At 45.4% G+C, this 14,055-nt stretch overlaps 1 protein-coding gene across 1 annotated transcript; it reads left to right on the forward strand.

Moving 5' to 3' along the window:
- The first annotated feature begins 6,520 nt into the window (after positions 1-6,520).
- Positions 6,521-12,469, forward strand: LOC121575230 (inositol hexakisphosphate kinase 2). The gene is made up of 3 exons (XM_041888195.2): positions 6,521-7,096; positions 9,900-10,131; positions 10,278-12,469. The coding sequence occupies exons 1-3, from the start codon at positions 6,880-6,882 to the stop codon at positions 11,209-11,211; spliced, it is 1,383 nt and encodes a 460-aa protein (XP_041744129.1). The 5' UTR covers positions 6,521-6,879; the 3' UTR covers positions 11,212-12,469.
- Positions 12,470-14,055: the final 1,586 nt, after the last annotated feature.

The raw sequence follows: 14,055 nt of genomic DNA on the forward strand, positions 1-14,055 counted from the left end.
TGACCACATGTAATATTTTGGTAAGTGATGCAAATAGTGAACTATGTAGGGCCAGGATGTAAAATATATGTAGCTGCAGCAATTTCTCTTATCTGATATGGTAAGTAATGGGGCTTAATTTATAGCTCCCTAAGAGTTTGACGAACGGGTCCGTGAACGCGATTCCAGATATATTTACCTCTGAATAAACTGCCTTTATTACACCATATCCACATCCAGTAAACTTGTGATTATCAACACTAACCTCATCGTTGTGGCGGCGGACAGCTAGCCTGTATCCCTCGTCATCCAGTTGAGTGAGTGGCAATGTCTTTTTTTCGTTCAGTACCAATTTTTGGAAAATCCTCGGGTGTAGGACTTTCCGCCTTTAGTAGAAACCTGTTGAATTATTAAATTTGGTCTGGGAGGTCCTAATTGTTTCGTTGCCAATTTATCTTAATTTGTTCGCCGACAAAAAGGAACTTCTTTCAAACAATCCACTCTTTTCTCAGTTACGTTCATGGTTACGTAACGTGATACTGAAAGCGTAAGTGCAAGCCCACAGACACCCATTGAGATTGTATTGAAGGCTCTGAAATTTGAAAAAAATAGATTTTACATGGGAGTCTATGACAGAAGTTCTGGGCGATTTTCAATCTGACTGAAATCGCCCCAAAAGGGGGTGGAGCCATTTGAAGCACGACTTTAGCCTGATTCGACATTTAGTGGCAGTGTGGCACTGTGGCAGATCAGACGTATAGATTACAACACTGATAACTACTGTTGCCGTGATATAATTGATTAGAAAAAAAATCCCTTCCTTTTCCCGTTTGGCAGTGCGTCGCCCATATCGCCCTATTAAACAGGCCGTCCCTGGGTGTATTTCTATGTTGGGTATTCTGGTTGTTTCATTTCTATGTGTGGTGATTGTTCGTGATTATTCAGGTGACTCCCAATCGGAGGTAACGAGTGACAGCTGTCGGCTCGTTATCTCTGATTGGGAGCCATATTACTACTGTGTGTTTTCTCCTTGGTTTGTGGGTTTTTGTTCCATGTTTCTGTCAGTGTTACAGAGGACTTCACTATCGTCATTTGTTGTTTTTTGTGGTTGCTTTATTTAATAAAGTCATCATGTTCACTCCACGCGCTGCGTATTGGTCCGCTTCTTCAGACGATCGTGACACTCAGTCAAGAGCATATGCATTGTATGTGCTGAGAAAATATACTATGTAGGCCTACTGTCAGTATTTGTCTTCATATAGAGAAAATAAGATGTCCACATAGGCCTATCTAAGGATATCTAATGACTCAATATCCGGCCTTACCATGTATGATATCCGGAGGGAATCCATAAATGATTTGTGCATAAAATAAACATTTTCAAATTATTGAGCATGTGCTGAAAACTCCGAAATGCATTAGAAATCATCCTTATTTTCAGCATATCAAAAAGCATATCAAGATCCGGATATTGATCTCAGCCAAGAGAAGCAAATCTGGAATCAAAATAGCATAATATATTGAATGTGCTGAGAAAACACAGATATGTGATGTATACAGTCAGTATTTGTCAACATGAAGAGAGAAAATAGGATGTCACTTATGTCCATATCCGGCCGTAGGAAATGTCCATGTGTGATATTAGGAGTAATCCCAATATCATATATGTGTAAAAGACATCTGGATTCAGAATTTCTCAGGATATGGTGCATATCGACAAAACTCAACATATGCAATGGAAATGGTCTGTATTCTCTAGAATATCAAAAACGTGTCATGTAAAGATATCCCCTGATATAGACCCCTTTCGGCCAGTACTGTGTCGTTCCATTTCTCCAAACGTCAAATTTCGAACCTGCTGCTCTGTATCGTTCCATTTCTCAAAATGTAGAAGTTAAGGGTTAAGTTTAGGCTTCACAATATTATTTACCCGCCAGTGTTGTGATTGGATGTGATATTCGCCTATTGATTTCTCCCGCTGGAACGGCACCTGTTATCAAATTGGGAAAGCTGTTCTGACTTTGTGGCTGTGTTATCTAGTGGAAATTGCTTTAACTTTTCATGGTTGCTAAGATTCTACACTGTTCGCTCAATTTCAGTTTATGTGAGAAAACAAGTACTGACGTCTGAAAATGCCTATTTTTACCTATCATTCAGCACCTAAAATTCACCTGATTTCAACGTCTGGAAAATACATAATTATGTTAAAAGTCCAGAAATACATATTTTCAATGTCCGGAAAATACGTATTTTCAACATCTGGAAAATACTTATTTTTGAAATCCGGAAAATGCACGTGATGTCAACTTCTGGAAAATACTTATAAAATACATTTTCAACGTAATTTTGCTTACTGGGTGGTATGTTTCTGAATGGCCACCCTTGTGTGCCTACTGGATGTTAGAGTCTGTTAGACCCTGTTAGATCATTGCTCTGTGCCCACCGGATGGAGGAGGTTAGAGCCTGCCTGGCCCAGTAATGTGTTTTATAACTGGGCTCAAGGCCCTGCCTGGAGTATAGCCCGACCAGGTCCATTATTATTATTATTCCCAGCTGGGAAGTAGAACATCGGGACTTAGCGTTTGTGAGATTACTCCCTGCCTGCTCCTCCATGCTAACCATGGCCTCCCATCCTGCCCTGCCCTGTACTGGACTGCCTCATCCCAGCTAGCCTCAGAGCTGATTGGGTCCAACAGTCAAATCCGTAACCCATTTAGAATATAAATTGACATTTACGTAACCCTTTCCTTGTCTCTTCCCAGAATATCGCACTAATTACATCCGTACATTACATAGGTGTGTGTGTGTGTGTGTGTGTGTGTGAGTATGTGTGTGTGTGTGTGTGTGTGTGTGTGTGTGTGTGTGTGTGTGTGTGTGTATTTATGGAGGTCTATAAAACTGCTTGTGACCTGATTGTTTACCTGTGGAAAACGTTGTTCTTATTAGAAGGATATGTGAAGTTGCCTAATGTGATTGTTGTTGCAGATCAAATCAAATCAAATCAAATTTTATTGGTCACATGCGACGAATACAACAGGTGCAGACATTACAGTGAAATGCTTACTTACAGCCCCTTAACCAACAGTGCATTTATTTTAAACAAAAAAGTAAGAATAAAACAACAACAAAAAAAAGTGTTGAGAAAAAAGAGCAGAAGTAAAATAAAGTGACAGTAGGGAGGCTATATATACAGTAAAATAAAGTGACAGTAGGGAGGCTATATATACAGGGGGTACCGTTGCAGAGTCAATGTCGGGGCACCGAGTTGAGGTAGTTGAGGTAATATGTACATGTGAGAGTTAAAGTGACTATGCATAAATACTTAACAGAGAGCAGCAGCGTAAAAGGATGGGGTGGGGGCAGTGCAAATAGTCCGGGTAGCCATGATTAGCTGTTCAGGAGTCTTATGGCTTGGGGGTAGAAGCTGTTGAGAAGTCTTTTGGACCTAGACTTGGCCTCCGGTACCGCTTGCCGTGCGGTAGCAGAGAGAACAGTCTATGACTAGGGTGGCTGGAGTCTTTGACAATTTTGAGGGCCTTCCTCTGACACCACCTGGTATAGAGGTCCTGAATGGCAGGGAGCTTTGCCCCAGTGATGTACTGGGCTCGCACGCACACCTCTGTAGTGCCTTGCGGTCAGAGGCCAAGCAGTTGCCATACTCAGCGGTGATGCAACCAGTCAGGATGCTCTCGATGGTGCAGCTGTATAATTTTTTGAGGATCTGAGGACCCATGCCAAATCTTTTTAGTCTCCTGAGGGGGAATAGGCTTTGTCGTGCCCTCTTCACGACTGTCTTGGTGTGTTTGGACCATGATAGTTCGTTGGTGATGTGTGACACCAAGGAACTTGAAGCTCTCAACCTGTTCCACTACAGCCCGTCGATGAGAATGGGGCGGTGCTCAGTCCTCTTTTTTTTTCCTGTAGTCCACAATCATCTCCTTTGTCTTGGTCACGTTGAGGGAGAGGTTGTTGTCCTGGCACCACACGGCCAGATCTCTGACCTCCTCCCTATAGGCTGTCTCATCGTTGTCGGTGATCAGGCCTACCACTGTTGTGTCGTCAAGTTTAATGATGGTGTTCGGTGCCTGGCCATGCAGTCATGGGTGAACAGAGAGTACAGAGGGGGACTGAGCACGCACCCCGAGGGGCCCCCGTGTTGAGGATCAGGTGGCAGATGTGTTGTTACCTACCCTTACCACCTGAGGGCGGCCGTCCAGGAAGTCCAGGATCCAGTTGCAGAGGGAGGTGTTTAGTCCCAGGATCCTTAGCTTAGTGATGAGCTTAGAGGGCACTATGGTGTTGAATGCTGAGCTGTAGTCAATGAATAGCATTCTCACGTAGGTGTTCCTCTTGTCCAGGTGGGAAAGGGCAGTGTGTGGAGTGCGATAGAGATTGCATCATCTGTGGATCTGTTGGGGCGGTATGCAAATGGGAGTGGGTCTAGGGTTTCTCGGGGATTATGCTGTTGATGTGAGCCATGACCAGTCTTTCAAAGCACTTCATGGCTACAGACGTCAGTGCTACTGGGTCGGTAGTCACTTAGGCAGGTTATCTTAGAGTTCTTGGGCACAGGGACTATGGTGGTCTGCTTGAAACATGTTGGTATTACAGACTCAGTCAGGGACATGTTGAAAATGTCAGTGAAGACACTTGCCAGTTGGTCAGCACATGCTCGGAGTACCACACTATCAGTTGTTAGCGCTCTGTTAGCCTATCAGTCTGTCTCTCTCTCGCTCTCTGACACTGACAATGACACACAGGTGACGCAGTGCTGACAGGAAGCGCACATAGTTTAAATATTACTGTGGTAATGCCTGCTATTTGTGGCTGCTGCACCATATCAGTTTCTGTCTTCCTTCTGCCAGTTTCTCTTTTCCTCTCCCATCATCTATTTCTGCTCTTTATCAGCTAATAAGAATAACAAGGCAAACAGGTGAAATGGATGGGAAACTGCTTAGAAAATCAATTTCACTTTCCCTCTCTCTGTTCCTCCCCACATAAAAAATACTACAGTTTACTATAGAATACTACAACTTACTATATAACTATGTCCCTCGATCATGTGTAGTACTTAGTATAGATTTTTTTGTATACGGTAGAATACTATAGTAAATACTACAGTATTATCCGCACAAAAAACACTGTAGTAAATACTACAGAAATGTCAGCAAAAACACTACAGTCTGCAAAAACACTGCATTTCTTAAACTATAATAAATAATACCATATTTAATTTGCATAAACCCTGCCCATTCCCCTCCCATTGTTCCAATTTGTGCCACCCACAAGTGAGAAACCTACATGCCAAGTATAGACGATATATTGTGTTCTCCACAGGCTATAGAGACACAGACCATATATTGTGTTCTTTACAGGTCATAGAGAAATGCTGAATGCTGTTCAGAACCAGTGGTGGAAAAAGTACCCAATTTTCATACTTGAGTAAAAGTAAAGATACCTTAATAGAAAATGACTCAAGTGAAAGTCATCCAGTAAAATACTACTTGAGTAAAGGTCTAAAAGTATTTGATTTTAAATATGCTTAAGTATCAAAAGTCGAAGTATAAATAATTTAAAATTCCTTATATTAAGCAAACCAGACTGCACCATTTTCTTGCTTTTTTTATTTACGGATATCCAGGGGCATACTCCAACACTCAGACATCATTTACAAACAAAGCATTTGTGTTTAGTGAGTCCTTCAGATCAGAGGCAGTAGAGATGCCAGGGATGCTCTCTTGATAAGTGTGTGAATTGGACCATCTTCCTGTCCTGCTAAGCATTCAAAATGTAACTAGTACTTTATTTTCTTAGGAATGTAAACATAAAAGTTGTTCAAAATATAATTAGTAAAGTATAGTACAGATACCTAAAAAAAACTACTTAAGTAGTACTTCAAAGTATTTTTACTTAAGTACTTTACACCACCGTTCAGAACCAAGTCCTTGCTACCTACAGGTTATGGAAAATGTGCTCTTTTGGTATTTCTCCAGTAGGTTTCCTCAAGGAGAAACTCCCCCTACAGTAAATACTACAGTCCACAAAAACACTACAGTAAATACTACGGTAAAGTCTGCAAAAACAATACAGTGAATACTATAGTATTCCTACCATAGTATAGACTATAGTATTTTTTAACGTGGGTCTCTCTCTCCCAGATTCAAATCCTCTTCTGCCTTGGCATTGGAATGCTAAGTATAATTTTTTTCAGAAGCAGTAACCAATTCAACAGATATTAACGTATAGGTCTATGTATTTAACCCCCTCTTTAGATACTGTAGATGTGTTTTTGTCTCTGCCTGTCTGTTTTCTATGGTCATTCATTTCTCTCCCCCCTCTCTCTTCTCTCTCTCTCTCTCTCTCTCTCTCTCTCTCTCTCTCTCCTTGCAGTGCTCTCCTTCCTTTGTTTGCTTGTTCCTGTTCTCAGTGCTTAGTTCCCACCCAACAACAGCTGCTGAGCTCTGATAGGCTGACGCGGGTAGGAGGCGGGGCCGACCTGTTTTTATCCTTTTCTTGCTCTGAGCTCAGTACAGACCTCAGTTCATTATCGGCGACAGACAGAGAGAGTCAGGAACAACCCACACTCGCGCTCACACACAACCTACAGCCCCAGACCTGTCGAAAATAACGATTTACTAGCACTACGTACACAGGGAGATTACCTTAACCCAAACTTGGACTATACAACTCTGCTTTCGGACCAGGAAAGCACAGGGAACTAAACGTTTTTACTCTTCTGCTTCCTGCTGCACCCTTTGTTTTTCCTCCCGTGGTCTCTGCTGTCCTAGCAGGCGTTCATTAGCGCCCCACAGCGAAAAAGAGCGGTACAGCCAGAAGATAGGCAGCCCGAGCAGCCTCATCGTGGGCCCCTCCAGTTTAGCTGTCCGATGCGGAGTGAGGATGAGTCCTGCTCTAGAAGCCCTTATGCAGGCAGACGGGACGCCCTCCTATCCCGGGAAAGGAGTGATGCTTGAGCCCTTTGTGCACCAGGTGGGGGGCCACTCTTGCGTGCTGCGTTTCGGCGACCAGACCATCTGCAAGCCCCTCATCCCCCGAGAACACCAGTTCTACAAGAGCCTGCCCCCCGAAATGAGGAAGTTCACCCCCCAGTACAGAGGTAAGCTTTTTCCCTACCCAACCTAAACCTACAATATAATGCTACTGTCATGTGAATAACATCCATTATGCTGTGTGTGTGTGTTGTGCCCTACTGCTATTGCCCTTTATTTCTCTCCTCATCTCCTTTCTTCTCTCTCTATCTTTCTCTACCTCCACCTCTCCATTGCTCTCTTTTTATCTCCCTGGTTATCTCTACTGATATGGTCAGCTGGAGTGTTTTGTAATATTAGCTGCATTTAGGATTACAGCAGGTCACTGGAGATGGCAGTACCACAGCAGCACAAAGGGATTAGTTTCATTGTGGGGCTCAAGTGAGAGGGGGGTTGGGGACAGACAGTATGTGACTGCATGATGCATCAGGGCTCTGCAGTGTCGGGTAATGTAATGGTGGAGAGGGGTATGACAGGATCTTCATCCCCTGATGGATAGGTGGGACCAAGGCATTCTGCATTAGACGGAGACAACCCTCATACACACGCAAAGGTGTCCTTGGTTGGGTAAGTCAGTCACACAGGCAGGATGTAATGTGTCTTTTATTAGATTCTATTCTGTTCCATTGGATTATATCGCCATTGAAATATCACAGAGGACCAACAGCATCACTATCTCGTCTGCTCAGACCATGGTCGGCCCCAGGCCCTCTCCTGACAGTAGGGATAAAAGCCCAGTAGCCCTGAGCGCCTGCCCGGCATGTCCGCATCTCCGAAGAGTGCTAAAGTTACTGGAGGAAGGATCCAGTTCCCAACATACTCAATAATTAATGGGGCTGATCATCAGAGACAGAATGCTGAGTGGGAGAGATAGCTGTGTCTGACTGGACATCAGCCTGTCATGGATAACGAATACACACACAAACACTCTCACACACCTTGGGTGGAATATCTCACTCTGTATTGTTTTTCATTGACCATGATGCTACATTCGGTGCCTCCTGACACTTGCACTCACAGATAGGCCTACACACACATCACACACACATACACTTTCTATCAAGTCACTCCTACCCCGGTTATGTGATGGAGTTGAGGCGCTAGCATGTATCTGACTCTGCAGCAATGCATCGTAGAACTATAAAAAGACCAGTGTGATTTGGATGGTAGATGAAGCTGTAGAAAGAAGAGCACAGACGTCTGGTGACACTGAGAATATTCCACACCTAACAAACACACTTACTTCTGCTCAAAACACTTTTACACACACTCTCACACTCTTACAAACTAATGTAGGCCCATATACAGTCACGTTCACACACTTGCATACTCACAAAGCACATGAGTCGCAGGCACTTAAACACTCATCCTTACATGCCCCGCTAACAGTGCAGCTCTGTCAGTTGGAACAGCCCTGGCCAGTAGAGGGTTAACTGCTTCAGGGTAGTGACATCACTGTGCATGACATCACTCAAGACAGGAGCTGCAGAGGAGAGATAAGCGCTGGGTCCCATTGTCCTCCAAGTCACTGGCCAACCCACCCATTATCAGCTCATACACATAGGCCCTAATGAAGGATCTGTCTTTATGCTTCAGAGAACCTTTCCTCCAGTGTAAACCAGGGATGTTTTTGTTTGTATTTCAGAAAGGCTGGGATTTGCTTTTGCTGTCAGTCTTATTGTCATGTTTAAATTCAATGGGATGTTGAATATCCATCCCCCTGCCTATCTCTCTCCATCTCCCAATCCCGCTGTTCCTCCCTCCCTCTCTCTAGTTTGTCTGTGTCAGCTCCTGCAGCTGTGATGTTTACTCTTCCTGTCTTGACACCCACCACCCCCTTCCCCCAGTCTGCAGAGAGGGTTGCAGTACACAGGCCCTTCTGCAGGGGTTTATTAGGTAGAGGGGGATATTTGTGCATGTTTGGGGAACGCATCATAAATGATCCCAGGACTAAGTAACAGTGTGTACAGTTTTCTATGAAAGTGTTCCGGAGACCCACCACCCTCCTCTCCACCACTCCGTCCATCCCACCACTCTGTCCATCCCACCACCCTCCTCCCCACCACTCTTTCCATCCCACCACCCTCCTCCCCACCACTGTGTCCATCCCACCACCCTCCTCCCCACCACTGTGTCCATCCCACCACCCTCCTCCCCACCACTCTGTCCATCCCTTCCCTTTTTCATTTGTTAGTGTGTTTGGATTATTGACTTCAAATGGACTGTATAAAAAGGCAAGTCAGACTGAATGGACTCTTAAAACATGGACTGGTCAGAGAGACGGTGCACACAAAATGCCTGTCTTGATGGAACTGTTGTATCTCTATGAAGTATAATTCAGGTGTGTTGTTGTGGTGGTTTTTGAGTTTATACAGTGTATTTTTGCTGTCATTTCTTTTGGGTTGCCTTGAAACATTGTAACACTGTGTATCAGTTAATTTGTGGTTCTGGGTGGGTTTGGTAGTTTCTCAATAAAGGTCGGACTGAGTGTCATACATTTGAGCCTCCTGTGGTGTTTGTGTATCTCTTTGCTTCTTGGGTTCATTCTTACATTCACATTTGAAGTACTTGGAAACACATACATTGTTGTTGCCACTTATTGCTCTCTCTCTGCTGCCTCCTTGACCCCCACCCACTCTCTCTCTCTGCTCCCTCCATAGCAAAGCATGTGTTTGTTTGTGTTTGCGTCTCTCTTTACAGAGTGTATTTGGCTGGAAGCAGGACCCAGTTGGTAAGAGCTGCCTATGACTACCCAGTTACTGGGTGGTTTTGGCTTCATCATAGCATTATAAAATAAAAAATCCAATGCCGGGTACTAACCACCTTCCTATCCTTCTCTTTCCCCCTTCCCTCCATCTCTCCCTCTCTCAGGTGTGGTGTCAGTCAGCTTTGAGGAAGACGAAGAGGGCAACCTGTGCCTCATTGCTTACCCCATCCACAATGAACCAGAGAACATGGAAAACAAGGACCCCTCAGCTGACTGCGAGCCTAAAAGCAAGATGATCAAGTGGGGCAACAAGAAATCATCGTCCCTATTGCTGGATAATGACAACTACAGCAAAGACCGGGCCAGACAGAGCACTAAAGAGAACAAGAGCAAAAGGTGAACACATACTGTTGCATCCATACACATACTGTATGTACAAATATATCCAAACACCAACAGTTTCATAGATTCAATACAGCAAAGATGTACTGTATGGTGATTGGCAGATATCTAACTTCTCTTTCCTCTCTATGTGTGTGTAGTTATAACGGTGCGGAGGTGCAGCAGCAGGCTGAGGTACTCCGCTACAGCCTAGATCGGAAGCAGATCAAACACAACCCCTGGAGTCTGAAATGCCACCAGCAGCACCTCCAGAGGATGAAGGAGAACTCCAAACACCGCAACCAATACAAATTCATCCTGTTGGAGAACCTGACATGGCGTCACGCAGTGCCGTGCGTGCTGGACCTGAAGATGGGCACGCGGCAGCACGGTGACGACGCGTCAGAGGAGAAGAAGGCCAACCAGATCCGCAAATGTCAACAGAGCACCTCCGCCTCCATCGGTGTCCGGCTTTGTGGCATGCAGGTGTACCAGTCAGACTCAGGCCAGCTGATGTTCATGAACAAGTACCACGGGAGGAAGCTGAGCCTGCCGGGCTTCAAGGATGCTCTGTTCCAGTTCTTCCACGACGGGCAGCGTCTGCGGCACGAGCTGCTCTCCCCGGTGCTGCGGAAGCTCAGGGAGATGCAGGAAACCCTGGAGTCCTGCGAGTCCTACCGCTTCTACTCCTCCTCCCTCCTCATCATCTATGATGGGGAGCCCCCCCGCGCCCCCACCCGACCCCGCCACCGTGGAGGAGAGGAGGGTGATGAAGACGAGCCCTCAGATGAGGAAGAGGAAGAAGGGGCGTTTGGGTTCACCCGTGGCTCGGCAGCTGGCAGCAGTGCTGGCGGGAGCAGTAACGGGAGCAGTAACGGGAGCAGTAACGGTAGTGCCGGTCGCTCGTCCCGTGGTGGAGCAGGGGAGGCCAGCAGCCCGGCAGTGGATGTGAGGATGATAGACTTTGCCCACACGACGTGTCGCCATTACGGGGAGGACAGTGTGGTGCATGAGGGTCAGGACAGTGGCTACATCTTCGGCCTGCAGAACCTCATCACCATCATCTCCCAGCTGGAGGAGCATAGCGCCGACTAAAGGCTGAGCCTCCACTCTGGGAAGCTAACCTGGGAATAACAGCACTGAGCTGTAGCTGTAGCCCTGCTCTATCCTCCTCCGCCACTGGCCCGGTCCTAATGGCCACGACACGGCCGGGGGTCTGACCCCCCACCTACTGTAGGGGAGAACCAGGGAGATTCTGGCCCGGGGAGGGGCCACGCTGGGGTCGGTTCTGCACTCCCCACCCTTCCCCTGAACCAACACGGGACAGGACCGCTTGTGCACTCGTTTGCACCTTGTCTCTGTGACTGTTCTTTCTCTCTTTCTCCCTTTCTTTATTTTCTATGTGGTGGGAGAGATTGTGGCTGAGACTCTAGTCTATTAACAGGCTCAGGGACTCCAGTAGCGTCCTCCTTTCCTCTCCTTTCCACCTCTGCTCCTCTGTTACAGACAGTTTTCTTTACTGTATGGTCTCTCTGAGAGAGAGACGTAAAGCTTAAGTGTAGTTCTGTGAGTCAGACTTGGTGCTTATTAAACTGTAAGGTTACATGAGGTGTTTGTGGATTGAGTTTGGACTGCCGTTCCCCCAACCGCACAGCACACACGAGTGGGAGTTGCTTCTGTACAGACTGAACGGGTCTGGGCAGGTTTGCTCAGTCGGCTGGCAGCTCTGTAGCGAGTGATCTCCTCGCTCTCCTATGGCTGACATTTCGTATTTCTCCTGGTGTCTCTGCTGGTCCCAGCAACAAACAAACAAACATAGACTTGTTTTACTTTTGGGCGTCTGGGTTTACTACAACAACTACGCATGGAGAAGACACTTTTTTTTGTCTTGGAAGGAGAAGAAGATTTAGGTGAAGAAGAAGGAATATCTACCATTTGTCCACCATACTCCCCCCCTGTACTGTTTAGTCCCGAAATCATAGACATTTAATGTAGGGGGTTATAAGGGGATAATGTAATTACTTTGTAACTTTCTTTGTTTTTCATTCCTGAAATGGTGACTGAAGAAGAGAATATATTGATAAGGACAATAAATACTATATGGAAACTATATAGAGAAAGACTATATAGAAACTTTATTTATTTGACATATTTCTTAAAAATAAAAAAACAAAAAATGAGAAACTAAATGGAGAAAATAATTACTACATTCCATATTACTGTTCTAAATGTTCTGTTCTGATAATGACGTTAGTGAATATAGTTTCTTTGCAAGATACCTCTCTTGTATACCTGTGTGTCAACAGTATGTTTTATGTTGGAAGTAAAATAAAGACATTTCTTTGTGGTAAAAGCACTTTTCTGTCATTGAGCGCACAATACTTGTAGGAAAGGGATGGGAGGGGGCACGGGTGTTGGAAAATAAGGGGGGGTTGTGGGAGGAAAGACATGAAATAAAAATGAAATGGCTGTTAAATTGACCACTGAAATACTGTTGTGTCACCATGGCACACCACACTTGCAGGAAGTCAGTTTAAATAAGCCATCCTGTGGGAAAATGAGTCACTTCTACACAGGTGTGGTTCACGGAGAGAATGAAGAGGACTGAATCTGACGTCACTCCTTCACCCTTTCCACCCAGTTGCACCTCTTTCACAGCCAAGGGCAATGGCAGTTCACAACTCAATTAAAACTAAACGGAATTTCCATGATCTAATTTAGAGAATGTCCCTTCGCCTGTCAATGGACAAGTTTTGGGGTCTATGAGTGCTCACAGGAAAAATAAGGACACTTTTCGTTACACGCGTCACACTATTTGAGAGTTTATCATATTATGCAGTTTAGGTGTTTTGCTTTGTCTGTTTTCTGCCCGGCTGAGACGTCTATGACTGCCACGCCTGTTGTAGCACGTTTATGATCCTCGCATTAGGGCTCCCTCAGATTATTCTCCGCAATAAGCAGTAGGCTGGTAGAACCAGGGAGTGGTGTGATGTTGGCTGATGCAAGTTGTTGCCATGGCAATCTCCCTAAGTAACATTTTGGGCTTACCTGTGCCCTCTGACCCTCGTATTGGGAGCCGTTGTTTCCGAGTGGCAGCAGAGCCTTTGTTCCACGTCCAAATCGGCTTTCCAGGATCGGAAAATGCTGAGCTGGGTAGGGTAATACCACGGCTTGATAATGTGGAAAGTATGTGAGGAATGCTGCTTCACACCACAGGCATGGCTCACCTGCTACTTATAGAAGCAAGAGGGATGCCTGGGGTCACAACTGAAAGGCCTTTGAAATGAGATACTTTTTACAAAAACTAGGTGGGTGACAACAGATGCCTATTATTAGCATTGTATAAATAGAAGGTTAGTTGAATGTGTGAGATAGTTGAAGCGGCGAAGTAACAGGATATATTAAGAGGCTTAGAGGCCTTTATCAGTAGTGGAGCTGTAAACGGAGCAGTGACGGCTTGTAAAAGTGGTGTGGGTTTAGAGACACCGGATATGCTTTGTACTTGGATTATTATAGACTGATGGGCTCATTTTACATTACATTTTTGTCATTTAGCAGACGCTCTTATCCAGATGAGGTCTTTAGAGAGAGAGATAGTGGATGTAGTAAAGTTGAATGATGGAGGCTGAGAGAGAGAGACAGTAGATTTTATCCATCATCAAGGAGCAGATCGAGGTCCATGTTGAAGATCTAATTAATGTGACACATGGAGGTTGAGAGAGAGAATGCTGAGGTCTAGATGGGCCGATGACGTCTGTGGAATCTGACTGGTGGGCTTGATGTTTACTGGGCTGATGGAGTGCTAGGCTGTGGAGGGCGGCTCGATGATGCCCCATGAAGGGCACACGGCGCCTGGGGGAGAGTCACGCAGACTCCTGCCCACCCTTACTTCCACCACGATCCGGTCCCAACCGGTATGAGCTCACTGAATCAGGGCCT

This window comes from Coregonus clupeaformis, chromosome 10, assembly GCF_020615455.1.
Source record: "Coregonus clupeaformis isolate EN_2021a chromosome 10, ASM2061545v1, whole genome shotgun sequence".
Taxonomy (NCBI): Eukaryota; Metazoa; Chordata; class Actinopteri; order Salmoniformes; family Salmonidae; genus Coregonus; species Coregonus clupeaformis.

What these genes read in the sequence shown, in the direction of transcription:
- LOC121575230 (XM_041888195.2), top strand. Translation starts at nt 6,880, where the DNA reads ATGAGTCCTGCTCTAGAAGCCCTTATGCAGGCAGACGGGACGCCCTCC. An exon ending in GTTCACCCCCCAGTACAGAG is followed by an intron (nt 7,097 to 9,899) that starts GTAAGCTTTTTC and finishes TCCCTCTCTCAG; the next exon opens with GTGTGGTGTCAGTCAGCTTT. An exon ending in AAAGAGAACAAGAGCAAAAG is followed by an intron (nt 10,132 to 10,277) that starts GTGAACACATAC and finishes ATGTGTGTGTAG; the next exon opens with TTATAACGGTGCGGAGGTGC.